We start from the raw sequence: 17,823 nt of genomic DNA on the forward strand, positions 1-17,823 counted from the left end.
AGCATCAATGCAAACTATATTCACGTCTGAGATCCTAAACACTCAAGAAAAGGTTTTCAGACCAAGCGATTTTGCTTCTTGTGCCCTTTAAAGCAACGATTTTAACCATGAGGCTGCAACCCATTCTTGGTCCTGAAGCGCCACCCAGAGGCCTTTCAGTTTTGTATCTGTGGAAACTTTTTAATGGAAGACGCAAGAGATATTACTGATATCCTAAAAAAGCTCAGCTGCAATGCAGATTCCCACCACTTTGACATTGTTCAGCAAACTCAAATAAACACTCAGCTAGCCGCTAGCCTGTAGCGAAAGTTAGGAAGTAACAAAAAATAAATCGGATCACAGCCTGGATCCAGGATTTTTTAAAGGATTCTTTACGAATGCAAACATCCAGGAATATCGCTTAACTTTATCACATCCGGGTCATTTTCTGGCAAAAACAAATGGTTGCTAACATAACGTTGGATTTTCAGCGTTGATCCTCATAGAATTTTCTTAGATTTCTGTAAAATTTTCTGAAAAGTTGCATTGTGGATGGTTGCCATAAATATAGTTGTTCCACAGACAACAAGATGTTCTTCCAAATAATGAAAAGACGCAAAGGCCCAGAAAAACGTGATCACTGGCTATTCTGTTGGTGGTTTTTGTGAAGTTCTCTGTGTTTCTTGTTAGCAGCTCCTTCCCAACGTGATGGTGGACAGACATCAGGACATGTGCTTATATGAGGCTTCCCCTCATATACTGGTCTAGCCTCAACACTGAGGGGTCGACATGATGGATCATTTTCTATCTGACCACCACGTTGGAAATTGAAAACTATGAAAACAAGTTGCACACTTCATCGCGGACGCTGGTATGATGCAGGGTTTGGGTTCACCGGCAAGCTGTTCATGGTCATGTGACCGCCGGGTTGTGCCGAAGGTTTGCACCTGTCCATGGGGAGATAGGAATAATTTTAACTTTAGAGCTTCTAAAAACTAATGCCCACAATCATTGGCAAAAATGTAAATGGCTTGGCATTCTGCGCTGAGTGCTTCTAGTTATTAATGTATTTTATAACTGCATCATTTTATTGATCAAATTTCCATCTTTTTCCATAAACTTCCCGCCAAGCCCCTTCTTTTATTTATTTTTGTAGTAAAATCTAATATTTAGTAGCTTTTGTGTTTTCTAAGCCTTAAAGTGCTCTGATTTTAACCACGAATTATCAGCATATTGGGCATCTTGTTGTATGTGCAGTTTTATATACATGTGATGTTCCAGTGGTGCTTTTTATCATGTCATATATTTGACATGTCATGTCAGTTTGAACTGGAAAAGTAGGGCCCCAGCGTAAAAAAGGTTAAGAATCCCTGGCTTAGAGTCATTTAATGACATGTGCCTCTTTCTTTCTGAAGGGTGGCTGTTGTCTACCGCTACCATGAGACAACAGATCAGCACAAATTAAACACCTCCATAGGATGCGCTAGCTTAGAGGTGGGCAACATATTTTGCCCCTGTGTGAACAAGCTGCTGCAGTCAGCTGCATCTTTTTATAGCACATGCATACAGTGCACAGCAGGAGCGTGGCCATGATGTTCAAAGAAACCACATGTAGTGAAGAGTGAGCTGCAGCCTTTGAACACACGGATGGATCCAGCAGGAACAGGTGTTACCCAAGGTCAAGATGAAACTTGCTTTTGCGTTTCTGACACAGCACTGTGACGGCATCAGCGGTCCAGGTAGATGCAGCTGTCTCTTGGGGGTCACATTCAATATGCTGACAGCATCAGCATCACCTACACTAACACAATGATGCTATTTATAGGTGCGTCCTCTAAGCTCCTCTCCTTACCAGGGAGCACTCAGAGCAGTGGTGGGTGTGCAGGGTGATTACTAGGCATAAGAACACATAATGGGACACATTGTTGTCATGGTGGGTGACGCAAAGAGGGGTTAGCTTCTGAAACCTGGCCATGGAGGAGGGATCAGTACAGCTGATGAATGACAAACCATACAGTGACACAGCAAGAGGAGGAAGATTGTAGCACTTAAGAAGGAGAGGGAGGACATAATAACATGGATGCTGAGCTTATTTTACACCACAAGACAAGAAAAATAAACTCTGGAGGGCAAAAAATAGAAACCAACCATGGGCAACGTACCGGCTAAATGCAGCATACTGAACCCAACGAGCCAGATACACAAGACAAGAGACATTCACAGCAGTGACCCCCCCTTTGCTTTCTTCTTTTAATCCTTTGCTATTTCTGTGGCTTTCAGTTATTTGTCAAGATGTTTTCCATTTACCCAGAATGAGATGCACTTTTAACTCAATGTCTACAAGTGAGGAGGAGGAGAATGAACTGTTCTCAACATGTAGTCAGAGGATCCAGTGTCTCCCACATAGGACCACTATGCAGACATTGTTATCCAAACTGACCATGCATCTAATGAGAAGACACAAACATCTGCTAGAAAACCACACATTAGACCTAAAATATTTTTCTAAGGTAAACATTTAGACGTCTTAAATAGCTAAACAGGATCAGGTATTCCTGTAAGAGCTCCTGTTCGAATGTTTTTAACACTATTTTTACTAAACGTATCAGATGATACAAAAACAAAAAAGTTCTTAAAACAACAAAAAACAAGCTAAAAAACTCCAGTCTATTCTTCCATTTAATGGGAAATAACTTGAGCATAAATACTTGAGACTTCACGGTTCAGCCCAGACACGAATCAGCTGAGTCTTTATTCTAGAGAAGGGAATGTTGCATGGGATAATGTTCATGTTGACCGAACTGTCATCAATCTACATCCAATTCAATACTTATTCTGCAAACGGACTCTGTGTAAAACATTACACGTCTCTGCTGCTCCTTTTCAGGTGTTTCTACAGGAGCCTTGGGGAAGAAAATGGATAATGGGGTGGTGAAAGATTCATGAAAAGTTGTTTGAAAACATAATACTTACCCCAAAGTGCTGATAAATCCACTGGTGGAGCCCTCTGCATACAGGGAACAAATGTCCCCTATATGGAGGAAACTAGACATTTTGTCGGACATGATGTTTCAGGATGACTGCTCCTACAAACCATGAAACAGAAAATGAAACAGTTAAATAACAAATCAATTAAATCAAAAGAAAACAGTGAATTTCTGAAACGCATTATAGAAGGGAGTCGAGATGTTTGGCTGTAAACAGGCGACAACCTGAGTGGTTTTTAGTCCATTCTCAGAGCACCGCCTACTGTAACAATCATCAGCAACAATTAGCACCAAGTTACCCTTAGAAAGCCGATAATCCCTTTTTACCAAGCCAACTATTGCATCTTCATTAATGTTCTGACCACTTTCATTTAAATGTCACATTTAAAAGAAAACATTAAAGGGAAGTTAAATCAGTTTATGACGTGCAAAACTGTACAACTCATTTAAGTTGAACACTTCTGTAAAATACTTGGAAATATTAGAAATGAAATGAGATGCACGTGAGAAGGTGTATCAGCTGGTAAAAGCAGCTCGAGCTCCAGCTTGTCCGCAGGCTGACAGCAGCACAGGTTCCAGGTGCTTGTTTCAGACATTCAAAGTCAACTTTGTCACCATTAACACGGATATTTATCTAAACTCACTACATGTTACATGTGTTGTTAGTAAAATTCAGAAAAGAAACATTTACATGAATCCATGAGTTTGGCTGCCAGACAAAAACCCCTCTTCACTTCCACGCGTGTAAACTTTGGGTTTCTTTCTGTGGGGGGTGAGGGGAGACGCAATTTAAACCTGTCACACATTTTAGCCGTTTTCTGAGCTGTAAAACTCTCAGACACACCTGCTTCGGTTCGTGCGCCCCCTCCAGTCACTCAGCGCGCGAGCTGCAGCCAGCAGCAGAAACAAACGAGCGCGTGGGCTACTTCCTTGACAGGGATGCTCGCATCTCGGTGAACAAAATGAACAACGCGCTAGCTGGAAAACTACAAACAAACAAAGACTTTACCTGGCAGCAAACGAGAGAAGGAGTCAAAAAAGGCGACGAGAGCCAGAACCGCGCGAGGAAGTGGGTCAGCGCAGGATCATTCCCACAGAGCTGTCCTCGGTTAAGTCCATGGCGATGAAAGTCCAGGTAACAGAAGCATGAGCAGCCTTCTCTCTGACAGCAACAATCCTCTCCTTACCTCCTCCACATGTCACCACGGGAACGCCCATCTCCTCGCGGTTTATAGGGCTGCTGAGATTTCTGGGTAATGTAGTCGTTTGTTACATCGAGCCATAAAGAGAACATTTGCTTTGGCCTTGAAGCAGAAGTAGGTGACCTTGTTAAACTATAAGAATTACTTGATGCCATTCTCAGTGGAACAATTTGTTTTACAATCATTAAGAACAAATTATTTAAATATGCTTTTTAATATTAAAACATTTATCTATAATCGCCCGACGGGTCGGGTTCCACGATTAGTTTCATCTCATCAGAACATCATAGGTATGAAATCAGGTGCAAGTTGTCCATGTCTGGTATCACATGTGGGCATTATTTCATGCATGTAATGTCAAAAACAGGTGTGCATTCTGCATTTTAAAGAAGGGAGCTCATGCTGTGCTTAACAAAGTGTGAAAATGTGAGACGGTCTGTGTCAGCAGCAGTCAGAAACACTGATTTGTCCACTGAAAGTCAGATTTCTGGGCTGGTAAATGTATCTTTTATTAACAGTATTTATGTTATTGCTCAGTTGTATGGTCTATGCACCATACACATCCAGAAAGAACAAAATCTGAAACCTTAATCTCACAATCTCTGAGTGGTCTGGTTTATTTACAGCTGACCCTTATAGACTGCTCCCCCATAGACCGCATGGCATATTTAGTTACTGGATGAGGATGGGAGGCTCATATTTACTGAAACATTTAGAAGGTTTATAAGATACCAACTGCACAAACACCAATCCATATGAATTGAAAAATAATGTGTAAAAGCATGGTCATCTAGAATTATCCTTAATTGCAATATGAATGAGCGACAGAGTGGCACATGGGCAAAAAAAAGTGTTTTCATCAAAAAATGGACCCAGTGGCTTTAACCAAACCCACTGCTTAGCTCTTAATTTGGTTACTTAGCTGCAGGATGGAGAGCGATAGTAAGAGGAGAGTAAATGGGAAAACACAAGTGTCCATTAGCATAACAAGAAGCACTTCTTTTTCTCTGCATTCCACATGTGCTCTTCACCATGCACAGAAAGGGCTTTGAGATGTAAATGTCTGCATATTGCTATGTTGCACAGTACTCCAAGGCCAAAAGCAAAGACTCATTTTTAATGCTCTGTATCCCTGTTGTTGGCATCATATGAGGGGTCCAGTGGAAAACATTAAATATGAAAGTGCTGCCAGACACTTTCATTTGTCTCCTTGAAACATCGCCGGTGGGTCCAGACGTGATGTATGATGTCAAAGTCATGAAATCGCAGCATTTCAGAGGCTAACCTCCTTATTTAAAGGCTTTGGTTAAATTTGACATTAAGTGAAGTTGACTACAGATCACTAACAGCACAGTTGTCATGGATACAGTGTACAGATGATAGGTTTCCACACAGAAACAAAGGGATTATAAATATAAAACTAGACACAATGGCTGGTATGTTTGACAATTGCATGTCAGTACGTGTTTAATTTGCAGCTTTCTGGACATAAAATTGTCATTATTCTCTAGTGTTTTATTCCATTTCCTGTTTTAACACAAAGAGCTGATGAGCAACGTCAGAGCGGCTGTTTCCACCCATGAAGCCTGAGCAGAACAGAAGCATCACTTCTGGATGGGTGTGAACGCAGATTGATTTCCCATGTACTGTGAGGGGCCATGAACAAGAGCCCAAGCTTGGTGGGAGGTAGAGGGGAGTGGAAACACTGCTCAAAATGAATACATCTGCCCAAATAGAGTTTTTCACACACAGTGGGATGGCCATCTGTGTAGGAGCAGAAAATGTGAGACTCATCATGTGTATGAGTATTCTCATGTGCAGACTTAGGCCTTCCCTTCGCAGCTCTGTGTGGGCACAATGGATGGTAGTTTTCTAATCTGAGGTGCAGATATTCTTCTGTGTGGGCCAGGTCTGCAAAACAAAGCCTCACAGAAATGTAAAAAATGTGTGTTGCAGTGTCTCCTCAACCTTGACTTCATATCACAGAGGAAGTTGCAGAGTTCTGATCAGATTTTTTCTTGTTAATAAAGGGGGTGGAAGACTGTGCTGCTGTAGATCTGGGACAGCAAACCACTGAAGACATTATGCCGCTGGGAGTCAGAACCATAGATAATGGCTTATTAGTGATTTCAGCCAAATGTAGTGATAGAACATCTTTTAACTTTGTTGATTTCTCTAGATCAGAAGTCATAATTTGATTCAGTTTATATATGTTAACAATAAAAGTCACCTCAGGACACCTTGAAGTAAACAAGTCAAAATCAAGTTTAATTACGCAGTCAAATCCAATCCAGTTTAGTCAAATAACATTTAAAAGATGACAAATCAAAAATCTGTGTTGCGTAGAAAGCCTGCAGACTGCATCGAATCATGAAACATGAGAAGCTTTCCTGTTATTTCTTTCACTAGTCCTCAAGAATACTTCTCCAGGATCCTTGAAGGACTTTCCAAAACTCTTCGTTGGATGTTTCTGTTTTCTGTTCAGTTCTCTATCCAGATGATCTCACACTCATTCAATAATGTCAAGGTCCGGGCTCTGGGGAGGATCCGTCCCTCCATCAGAACCACTGAGGTCCGGGCTCTGGGGAGGATCCGTCCCTCCATCAGAACCACTGAGGTCCGGGCTCTGGGGAGGATCCGTCCCTCCATCAGACCCACTGAGGTCCGGGCTCTGGGGAGGATCCGTCCCTCCATCAGAACCACTGAGGTCCGGGCTCTGGGGAGGATCCGTCCCTCCATCAGAACCACTGAGGTCCGGGCTCTGGGGAGGATCCGTCCCTCCATCAGACCCACTGAGGTCCGGGCTCTGGGGAGGATCCGTCCCTCCATCAGTAACAAAATGCCTGAATATCCAATCAAAATAGTTTTAATAGTATTAATAGTAAGTTGTTTGTTATTGTTGACACAACACTGGTTCACCCCGTGGGTTTGATGCCCTTTTTATACTCAAATGATTAAAAAAATCAATGTTCAATAGCTTGACAAAAACCATATCTTCTCATGAAAATGGTCAGGACTGGAGTGAAAAGGGTGAAAAAGCATGTTCAAATGGAAAACTTTGAAAGAACATCAGAAAGCCAGAACTCCCCAAAAAAATCACTTCAAAAGATTAGAAAAAAGTCTCTTTTGAAGCAAAGTTTACACACATGTTGCTCCAAATGTTTGCACAGTGCTGCAAATGCTCAAACACTATTTTACTGTAAGCTGAAAGCAGCATCTTGAGACATAATGCTAAGAGGAACAGCACTGTCTCGCTCTGTGATGTATGCGTGCCGTGAATGACATCACATCCATGCATGCTACATTCATTTACCCAGATCACACACACACAACTACACGCCACACTGCTACCAGCCCCGCCACAGAAACTTTGCATAAGAGAAGCATGTTCAAAGGGTCTCTTCTCCTTCTGACCTCATTTAATCACTGAGCAGAACCAGGATAAGGAAACAAACAAATGAACCATCCAGCACAAGGTAGAGCTGGTTGTGTCTGAAAAACAGGGATCCCATCTATTTTCTAGCCTTCAAGATAACCAACATGCTAGCATGAGGTAGAGATCTACCACACTAAAAATAAAAGACAATTATGCTGGTTTAATGGCCTGCGCATCCCCAGTGGAAATAGTCTGATTAGACCAGCTGCAGAGGCATTCCAATTAGACCTCTTTTAACTTTGAAAAATAAGTTCAGTTTTTCTTTAGCAGCATTTATATCCAATGGAACACTATTACTCTGCATATCTCTCAAAACTTTATGGTCATTCCTAAAAAGGTTCAAATGGACATTCATTCAGCTGGTGTCCTTGTCATCAACATGTCCTCGTCCCATTGGTTCTGGTGTAATCAGTGTGCACATGCCAGGAGGGGACTGTACGCCAGGTGTCTGATTTGCTCAGACAGGCGTGAAAAGAGATTTTTGAACCCTACTGCTCTCCAGATACTTTCCTGTTTGAGCTCATCCCCCTAAAGGGAAACATTGCCCAAGGAGGCAGTGGCCTTAAGTCGCTCTGTAACGTCTCCTGTAAGCTGCTTTAGCTGCCGTAATCCATCAGGATCAGCAGAATGGAAGACCTCCCAGCCTCACTTTCCCTCTGTCTACCTGTGTCTGCCATGTCGTGCAATCATATCTCAATTTAGACCACATGTAGTTATTAAACATACTCAGAACTACTTGTTCAAATCACACCAGGAAATAGTTCCAATATCACAAATTCTGCAGCAAAATGATTTTGACTTGATTCAGTGACTGTTGTGAAATAATTTCACTTCCACTCATTTCATATCATAAAGCAATTAAATATGAAACCATTATGTTAATTCTGATCTTTATCACACATTTAAATAAAAAAAATCTATTCTTTTAACAAAACTAGACTGTGTAGTCATTAAAGTAGGATGTAGTGTGCAGTGGATCCTGATGTGGTAGTAGGGGAATCAGTTCTGGTCTACTGTCTGGTGGTGGTAGACCAGATCCTAATGTGGTAGTGGTGGTATTTTTAAAGAATGAATAATTAGGAAAATACTTTATTATTTACTTTAAACTGGTGTAATGATACTGGTGTAGTGATAACGAATGAATGAATGAATGAATGAAGGAAGGAAGGAATGAATGAATTTATTGTCATTGCACAACAATTATATCAATAATCATTGGCAGTGAAATTCTTAGATCCCAGGCTCTCCTAACAAAGCTAAAAAGAATATAAACCACAACAAAAATAGTCGAACACAAAAAGCAAGAATATTACAAATAAGTTATACAGTAAAATATAAAATAAGCAATAAGAAGATGCTGTTATTTAAAGGTGGCGTTGCTGCTGACAGCATTTAGAAGTCTTATGGTCTGTGGTATGAAGCTGTCCCTGAGCTGGTGGGACGGGCTTGAATGCTGCAACTTGAATTGAAGGACCACTGCTGAATGGTCCGTGACACAGGTATAGTGAAACTAGTATAGTGATACTAGTGTAGTGATACAGGTCTAGTGATACTAGTGTAGTAATACTGGTATAGTGATACTGGTATAGTGATACTAGTGTAGTGATACTAGTGTAGTGATACAGGTGTAGTGATACTAGTGTAGTAATACTGGTATAGTGATACTGGTATAGTGATACTAGTGTAGTGATACTAGTGTAGTGATACTGGTATAGTGATACTGGTATAGTGATACTAGTGTAGTGATACAGGTGTAGTGATACTAGTGTAGTGATACAAGTGTAGTGATACTAGTGTAGTGACACAGGTATAGTGATACTGGTATAGTGATACTAGTGTAGTGATACAGGTGTAGTGATACTAGTGTAGTAATACTGGTATAGTGATACTAGTGTAGTGATACAGGTGTAGTGATACTAGTGTAGTGATACAGGTGTAGTGATACTAGTGTAGTGACACAGGTATAGTGATACTGGTATAGTGATACTAGTGTAGTCATACAGGTGTAGTGATACTAGTGTAGTAATACTGGTATAGTGATACTAGTGTAGTGATACTAGTGTAGTGATACTGGTATAGTGATACTGGTATAGTGATACTAGTGTAGTGATACAGGTGTAGTGATACTAGTGTAGTGATACTAGTGTAGTGATACTGGTATAGTGATACTAGTGTAGTGATACAGGTGTCGTGATACTAGTGTAGTGATACTGGTATAGTGATACTGGTATAGTGATACTAGTGTAGTGATACAGGTGTAGTGATACTAGTGTAGTGATACTGGTATAGTGATACTGATATAGTGATACTAGTGTAGTGATACAGGTGTAGTGATACTAGTGTAGTGAGACTGGTATAGTGATACTGATATAGTGATACTAGTGTAGTGATACAGGTGTAGTCATATTGGTGTATTGATACAGGTGTAGTGATACTAGTGTAGTGATACTGGTGTAGTGATACTGGTGATCCATGCAGGTCTGAAAAGATGTTTCTGTCAATCACCTAAGGGGGTCCCTTGGGGGTCCACTCAGATCTCAGAGGAAGCCAGTGACACCACTGCTTACAAATGCTTACTTTATCAATTTTTGATCAATACTTTCAATTTGGATCAGCGCTATTAGATTGGATGGATCAGTGTAGATCAATGTCAGTCAGTGTATTGATATACCTCTATACCATATGAAGCTGGCAATAACATGGTAGCAGTGTGCTGGTCTTAAGTTGTGCTCAGTAACCATCTAAAACTTTCGAAGAAGACGCTCATCATCAGCCATTTTATCTGCAGTACTGCACCCTAAGATATGAATGTTATGTCATTGCAATCAGCCCTGAAAGCAGCTGTGGGGGAGGCCATTTCTCGCGCTCCACAACTTCCTGCACAGGTGTCCTGGGCCATCTGTGATGGGAGGAGCCAATCTGAGAGGAAAAAACACTCATCATTTCATTCTCTATTTACACTGAAATGAAACTGCAGAACACAGCCTACCACCATACAGCCATGACATCAGAATGAGAAACACCGTGGAGAGGAAAGAACAGGAAAGGGAGATTCGGTGCAGAGTGAGTCACTGTGAAACTCTACTTTAAAGAGCAGCTGGTTGTTCTATGCAGCACTTATTTGGAAAGGCTTTGCTTTGATGGTGAAGAAGACAGATAGAAAAGCCACAGGCTGATTTATAAGTGGATAGAAAATAACAGAAACAAGAGCAGAATTTAAGAGTAATCTTGTATAAATTCCTTTAAAACACATCACAACGTAGACCAGTCAACATCACAACAAAGCTGGAGGAAAGGTTGCAAACAGAACTTTGAAATGCCAGCTGAGGCCCAGTAGATCGCTGCCATGCTTTTTTTCCCCTTGATTTGGCTGCAGGTTTCAAGGCAAGGACATCTGCTCCCTCATCAGAGAGATGCCCCAGATCTGAACAAATCAACTGCCAGTTGTAATTCCTCCGCTGGTCATCTACCCAGAAATAGTCTGACGCCTCTATCAATGCAATGCAGGGCTGTAAAATTAAGGTGCATCTTATCCTTTATTCTTTTAAAAACATTCAACAGCTTCACAACATAAAACATAAAAAACTATTTTAGGTGAAAATTGAAGGATTTTAAGGAGTTAAATGACTCTTCATACATGTTCCCAGAGATAAACTGTGTATGTGTAGAAACTGTGTAGGGTACATGCTGCTTCCCATCGCTTTTACTTTGGTTCTAACCCTGCTTGGGACTGAAACGAGGAATAATTATCCTGCATGAATCTGAAAGAAGGAGCGAGTTCTTGGGTTGAGACAGAACAGACTCAAAGTGGTCACTTCAGGGTTTCCAGACACCCAGGACCCCGTATGTCACACACTGATCCGGATGGATGTTGCAGTGATGTCTACTGATCGGCCATCCCATTAAAAATTTCCTGCATACGCCCCTGCATGACATGCCTCAGAAAAGACTATATGCTTTGTTGTGTTTGTTAACTATTCAACCAAACCCCAAGAGTCTTTGGGTGGTGTAGGGGTTTAATGATGAGGATTTTTATTGGCTGTGCTGACGTAGGTGTGGATATAAAGCTGGTATGGCATACAGGGCATTTACCACAAGCATTTCTAAACTCTTCTGTCTCTGCTTTGTGCTCCGTTATAGGCTTAGAAAGAAATTCATTCATCAATTTGAATTATTTGATCAATTTTCTTGCTCTCAAGAGTTTGATAAGGAAAAGAAGGGTGGAGATTAGTTAACAATCGTATGAAAACATGTTTTAATAGATTCAAGTCGCAACTACAGCATCATCTGATAATAAGTAAATTTGTTTTCCTTCAGTGTTGTAGAGGAAGAGCCAAAGACTTAAAATCCAGTCACAACATAACCGAGCATGCTCCTGCACTGCACAGCACCCTTCTTTATTCTGTCTTTGTGTATGTGCTGGGGAGGGAGTTTGGTGGGGAAGTTCACCTCATGTGATTAACTGCTGGTTGCTAGGTGACAATCCTGGAAAGGAGCCATTCATTGGCAGCCTGCTCGTCAATGGCCAGGATCTGAGATCAGCCTTCACGCACCTCCGAACCAAACACTGCCATCTAAAACACCTCCTGTACACACAGCTGGTTGCCATGGAGATTCCATGGACATCTGACTCAAAAAATGCCATGAGTCATGGTTCTGAAGACGTTTTTTCTCCCTCATACTGATGGCACATGTTTAATCAAATATATAACAAATATAAACCTGGACTGTAAAATCTTTTTGGAGATGTAAAACATCCTGATCTGTACTGATGTAGCCGATAATGGAGGAAATAAACATTGACTCATAACTTCTCATTTATATTTATCCTTCGGTACGAATTCTGCATCATCTGTCCTACTTTCCTTCACACCAGCATCCAGCTACATGGATGTACATTATTCTGATCATTAACGTCATCTTATTGCTGCATTTTTCTAATCTTAACTTTGATTTGGCATTTCATCTAACTGAGTATGTTCTTACGGTGGGTTATGTTGTCTTGTGACTAGTTGTTTTCCCCTCCTTCCAGGCTTTTTGCTCAACTGTCACCCCCCTAGTCATTGTAATTACAAGATGCTTGAAATGAGCAAAACACCACTGAACTATTCCTTTAAGTTTAGTTTTTAACTTCTAAATGTGGATCACACCAGCTGAAAGAAAAAGCTGTTTCTTCCAGGTAAAGCTGGCAGGAGGGAATGTAGGTCGATACAACAACCGCCTCTGCACTGACTGACACCAAAACCAAAGGACGTGACAGCAGTCTCCCATCGGCAGAAGGTTTCCATCTCCACCCCTCTGCTATCCCCACAACCATTTAGTCTGTCAGCCCCGGTGTGGCTGCAGCTCTGGTCCCATTTCTAGATGAAACATGGTCTCAATCCTAATTAACCCAGATGTTGGATATTAATAAGATGAAAGGAGGTCTAGACTAGAAATGGGGCAGATTGAAAAGAGATGATCCTGATTTCAGAACGGTCACGCTAAAGTGGGACACCTTCCCTCCTCCTCCTCTCCTGATGGGAATAAAGTTGGTTTTTATATAAACTATACCCCCTGGCCCTTTTTAATTGGTCCCACCTCTCTTGAGGTATGACTACCACGAGAAGGAGGGGCTGCATCACATGACAACAACAAAGAAATGCTGAAATGATGGAGACATCCAGGTATAACTGAACATATGAAAATATTCTGCACTTTGCTTTAGCTGCTGTCTGCAGCCTGGCCGGGGAAAGGTGACGGCTCCACTGCCCCTCGAAAAAAAGGCAAAACAGATCCTAGAAGTAAAATAACGGACAGGAATCGTGACAAGTTCGCTCCCTCAGATAAATAAAACATTATTTTTGTTTTCATTGCATCTTGGAGACGGGGGAAGACGGGAGCAGTTATGACTCATCCAGCTGACTGTGTTCTCACGGCCATTATTCTAATAAATGGCTGAAAAATAGACCAACACAAACAAATATGCATCAGTTTAAAACAAAGATGACAACAAACTTTTATTTGAACATCTTAAAGTTCACATAAAAACAGTGGTCATTTCAGCTGAGAACAGATAAGTCCAGTGGAAGGAAGTGTGTGCAGCTGTTGGCCCCACAGCGGCATGCTTTCCTCTGGACTCCATCTGTCCTACTGGCCTGTGCAGCGGCGTCGCTCTGCGTGGACATCTTCTCTGCAGGTCCTCGGTTCGTGTATCCTCCTGAGTAGTCGAACGTCAGCTCCTCCTGAGCTTCGATGTCCCGTCCAGCAAACAGCGCCAGCCGAGGAATGACAGAATGCACACGCACTGGTAACATGAAGAGGTTGGGCAGGCAGGAATGGTTGAGAAAGCGGCCTACGTTTCCCACCTGGGCCGGGTCCACAAACGTCTCTGTGACGGAGCCCGTCCCTGCATGCTCCCTCACTGCTATAATGTAATTATTTTCTTCGGATCTCTGGGCGAGCTGTCTGCGCCTGGCCTCCTCAAAACTGATCACCTCCCCAGCATACTCACACACAAATGTCCCACGTGGGATTTTCTCTAGTGTCCGAGCCCCCCAGCCCCTGTCCCTGGTGCTGAAGACCTCTAGCCTGAGCTGCAGCCCCCTCTGCACCACCCGGTTAGAGCAGGCGTCACTGCAGGTGCAAAGGGCGTTACACTCAAATACAGGTGAGCTGTAACCGTGTTGTGTCCTGTTGAGGTCCAGCAGCGCGCCGGTGCCGCCGTACGCCCGGCCATACGTCCGGAGGCAGGAGCAGTTCTCGGTGCAGCAGGAATGGGACAGGCAGGTGCATCCAGGAAGGACCACCTCGCTGGGGTCTACGGTACATCCTGGTCCCTGAACGTTATCTGGGCAATACTGAGAAATGACAAAAATACAAACTTCATTTCAGAGCTGGGAAATTTTCTAAAGTACAATAAAATCTTAAATCTGTCATCTGGACTCTCATGTAACAAACATACGTTGAAAGAAAAAATATTTTCTGTGTATTTAGGGTATTTAAAAGATATTCAAACAAAGACACACCCCAAAAAAGTTAAGGGAGGCACAAAGAAGGACTGAAAGATTGTTTAAATAAACACACAGATTAATGTGTGAAAGGTGAGGGTGTCAGGACTGGGTATAAAAGGATCCTCCACCAACAGCTTAATCTTTTTTAAACTAAAGGAAATGTTTAGGCACTTAGTGCCAAGCTAGGAAAATAAAAAGCTCAATGCAGGGTAGCAAATATAAATGGTGTTTTTAGTTTCTACAATGTATAATGTGAAAGATAAAGGAGGCGGGGGAAAATCTTAATGTGCAAAGGCCAAGGATTAATGTTTGTTTTATACATGTGTGACCTCCAAGCCCTCCGGTAAATATTAACAGGTGAGCTCAGGATTAATTTGGAACACCAAGAATGTTCAGAAATCCTTCTGCAAAACTTCAACAATTAGATCAATCAGTTCCTAAATTACTTATTTTAAGTGCCATTACAAGGTAAGCTACCACGCCTGTTCCTAACTTTCATTTTTAAGTGTGTCACTGACATCAGCATTTAATTCGTTTGAGAAAAAAAAAACATTTCTTTGGATTTTTGGGTTGTTAAGTAAAATTTTAAACAAATTAGCAAATTACAGATTTAGGTTTTCATTGCACTTAACAAAACTTCTTAACTTTTCTGGAAATGGGATTTGTTAGAGAACTGTGATAATTACAGAAATTAAATCGGGATTTTTTTCTGCGGTTTCTAAGTTGGATGGTTTTGCTGTTTTTCTTTGCCTGAATACGATTGATGACGTCTCCAAAACAGAGGAAATCAGTCCAATAATCAGCATTTTCTAACTAAAATAATCAGATGCTGTGGCTTTATTTCCAATGAATTCACGTTTGTTACAAAACAAATGTCTGAATGCTTCGCACCTGGCTCCTCAAAACCCTTCAACCTCCATAATATTGCATGCAAACAGCCATTTAGCACAATTTGTTATATCATGAATGAAATGCCCCTGTAATTATATTTAAAAATAAACCATTTGAATGATAAAGTTCTGAATAAGATGAGGAGACAGCAGCGTGAAGTAGGCCAGCTCTTTGGGTCCCAGAGTATTTTTGATTTCTTGCACTGCAGACTGATGGTGTATAAAATCTGGATGCTGTAATGACACCTCCCGGTAAAAGAAAGCATTTCTTGAGGCTTCTGTGAGTAACTGGCACAGATAAACTGTGGACAGCTTGGGGATAACTATGATTCATATAATATCATGACTTTCTTTTACTATCAGATTTTTCACATCTTTAAAGTGACTGCTGAATACACAGATCAGTCACACCACTGAAACCACCAGTTTCTCTGGGATGATTAATTTGAAAATACCAGTTAATTTAATTAAATTGTTATTTATCCCCCTCTTCTTATATTAAATGTGACTATTAGTTCTGGATGGATGCTGTTAGGGTACCTCCGTCATGATGGAGAACTAAAAACAACCTCCTCTGAGTTGCTAGGCTCTCCTACATAATGTGAGGTGTTATTATTGTTTATTATTATGTATTGTTATTATATTGTATATTATTTAGCATGTTTTGTATTATTGCAGGACTGTGGGTGTAAAGATAACATTTCTGTTTGAAAAGATGATGTTTTTAATTCAGTTCATCCCAAAGTTGATCGATCAGACTTAGATCCCGGAAATTTGGAGGACAAGCTGATAATCTAATATTCCAGAGGAAGAGCACATAAACTCACTGCCTTCCTTCTGAAGCGACTGCATTCAAATATTTTAATATAACTATTTTATCATTACACAGCCGGTGATTTAGCTGCAGGTCAGAGTGGATCACTGGTTTGTGGATGTGAGACTCCAAGAGCATCGAGCATCGAGCTGCAGAGCATCGAGCTGCAGAGCTGCAGAGCTCCGTGTTCCCACATCTTCTTTCCACAAGCAGCGTCACGGTTTTCAACAGTTTTATCTAGAATAGCACCGACACGGGAAAGTATGTTTTTAACACTTCGTCTTTAATCTCTCTCTCTTTTTACATTAAAGGCAACGCAAACTTGCACACTCCACTGAGCGCCTTGGTTAGCATGCATGTTGTATGTGTAATATAACATACATGTATGTATGTATGTGTTCATACATGCTAAAATATCGTTACCTGAAATATAGGAAATACCAGCTCCTCACATAAAACAGGAACATCCTCTAAACCGTTGCTCAAATCATCACCATCCCTGTCACACACATTCATGATGCGAACACAGCGGCAGCAGCTCAACATCAAACACGAGCAGAAGACGCAACTTCCGGTAGTTTTATGAGCGACTATCTCCCCCTAGTGGCGGCTTGGGCTCAATACACCACCGAGCTCTCTTGTGGCATGAAACAACCAATACAGAACCAGAACCAGAATTATTCCCAGTACAGAACCAGAACCAGAGTTATTCCCAGTACAGAACCAGAACCAGAGTTATTCCCAGTACAGAACCAGCCTCTGGACCAGGATGTCCAGTCTCTGGCTCTGGTGCTGCTGCTTACTGAGCTTTCTACAACATGTGAACGTGTTCATTTATACACCTGGTCCAGGAAGAGATCAGCTCTGTTTCCTTGCTCAGTGACACAGTTTGGCATCGATAACCATCATTCCAGCTTGTCATTGGTTAAAATTGGGCTTCACCAAACCACCTGTCTTCACCTGCAGAAAGGTGAAGAACAGGAGAGAAGCTGCAACACCGTCGTCCTCTTCAGAGGTTTTAGCTCAAAGCCTTTTCATGACATAGCTAGCTAGATTAGATAAGATCAAATAAAAGTTTGCTTCTACATTGTATGTTGTTTTATGTTACTGGTATTTTAGTGTGTGACTAAATGTGTTTGTACATATGTGTGAATTTATTATTACAGATGTATTTTAATATTTCAAATATCTCTAAATATATTTCTTATTGATTATATTAATAGAATCTATTTTAATGAAATAAAACAGACTTACTGTCTGTCTGTCTGTCTGTCTGTCTGTCTGTGTGTGTGTGTGTGTGCTTTGTGATACAATGAAAACATCAATGCCATAATTTTAATTCTCTGTTTGTCATGCACATGCTGCAGAACTGACAATAAAGCTGACTTAGACTTTGATACCTGGAAACAGACACTAAATACTTTATTACTGTCAAGCTGCTTTCTGCCCTCAAAATATGAAAAAGCGTTTTCTCTGCGTCCTGTATCAGAACAACATGTCTGAGTGTTGCAACAAAGAAAATC

General features: G+C 41.2%; 2 protein-coding genes across 15 annotated transcripts in view; both read right to left on the reverse strand.

The window, feature by feature from the left end:
* Nucleotides 1–4,147, reverse strand: part of itpr1b (inositol 1,4,5-trisphosphate receptor, type 1b) — a 131,209-nt gene extending 127,062 nt beyond the window's left edge. For all 14 annotated transcript variants that reach the window (XR_006009699.1, XM_041979631.1, XM_041979620.1 and 11 more), the window contains exons 1-2: nucleotides 3,976–4,147; nucleotides 2,953–3,065 (exon numbers count right to left, since the gene is read on the reverse strand). Coding sequence is in view for 13 of the 14 variants with exons in the window: in XM_041979631.1 (XP_041835565.1) it covers nucleotides 2,953–3,044 (92 nt within the window). In the remaining variant the exon portion in view is untranslated. The remainder of the gene's footprint in view (nucleotides 1–2,952; nucleotides 3,066–3,975) is intronic.
* A 9,467-nt stretch (nucleotides 4,148–13,614) lies between these two features.
* On the reverse strand, nucleotides 13,615–16,839 carry setmar (SET domain and mariner transposase fusion gene). Its single transcript, XM_041979652.1, has 2 exons — nucleotides 16,724–16,839; nucleotides 13,615–14,443 (listed from the first exon to the last, which is right to left on the reverse strand). Exons 1-2 carry the CDS (start codon nucleotides 16,814–16,816, stop codon nucleotides 13,646–13,648), a joined length of 891 nt encoding a protein of 296 aa, XP_041835586.1. The 5' UTR covers nucleotides 16,817–16,839; the 3' UTR covers nucleotides 13,615–13,645.
* Nucleotides 16,840–17,823: the final 984 nt, after the last annotated feature.

The sequence above is a fragment of the Melanotaenia boesemani genome, chromosome 3 (genome assembly GCF_017639745.1).
Source record: "Melanotaenia boesemani isolate fMelBoe1 chromosome 3, fMelBoe1.pri, whole genome shotgun sequence".
NCBI classification, from domain to species: Eukaryota; Metazoa; Chordata; class Actinopteri; order Atheriniformes; family Melanotaeniidae; genus Melanotaenia; species Melanotaenia boesemani.

Excerpts from the sequence above, each read along its gene's own strand:
- setmar (XM_041979652.1), bottom strand. The coding sequence starts at position 16,816 with ATGAATGTGTGTGACAGGGATGGTGATGATTTGAGCAACGGTTTAGAG. Across the intron at positions 14,444-16,723 it reads TGGTATTTCCTATATTTCAG|TATTGCCCAGATAACGTTCA; the intron begins GTAACGATATTT and ends GTCATTTCTCAG.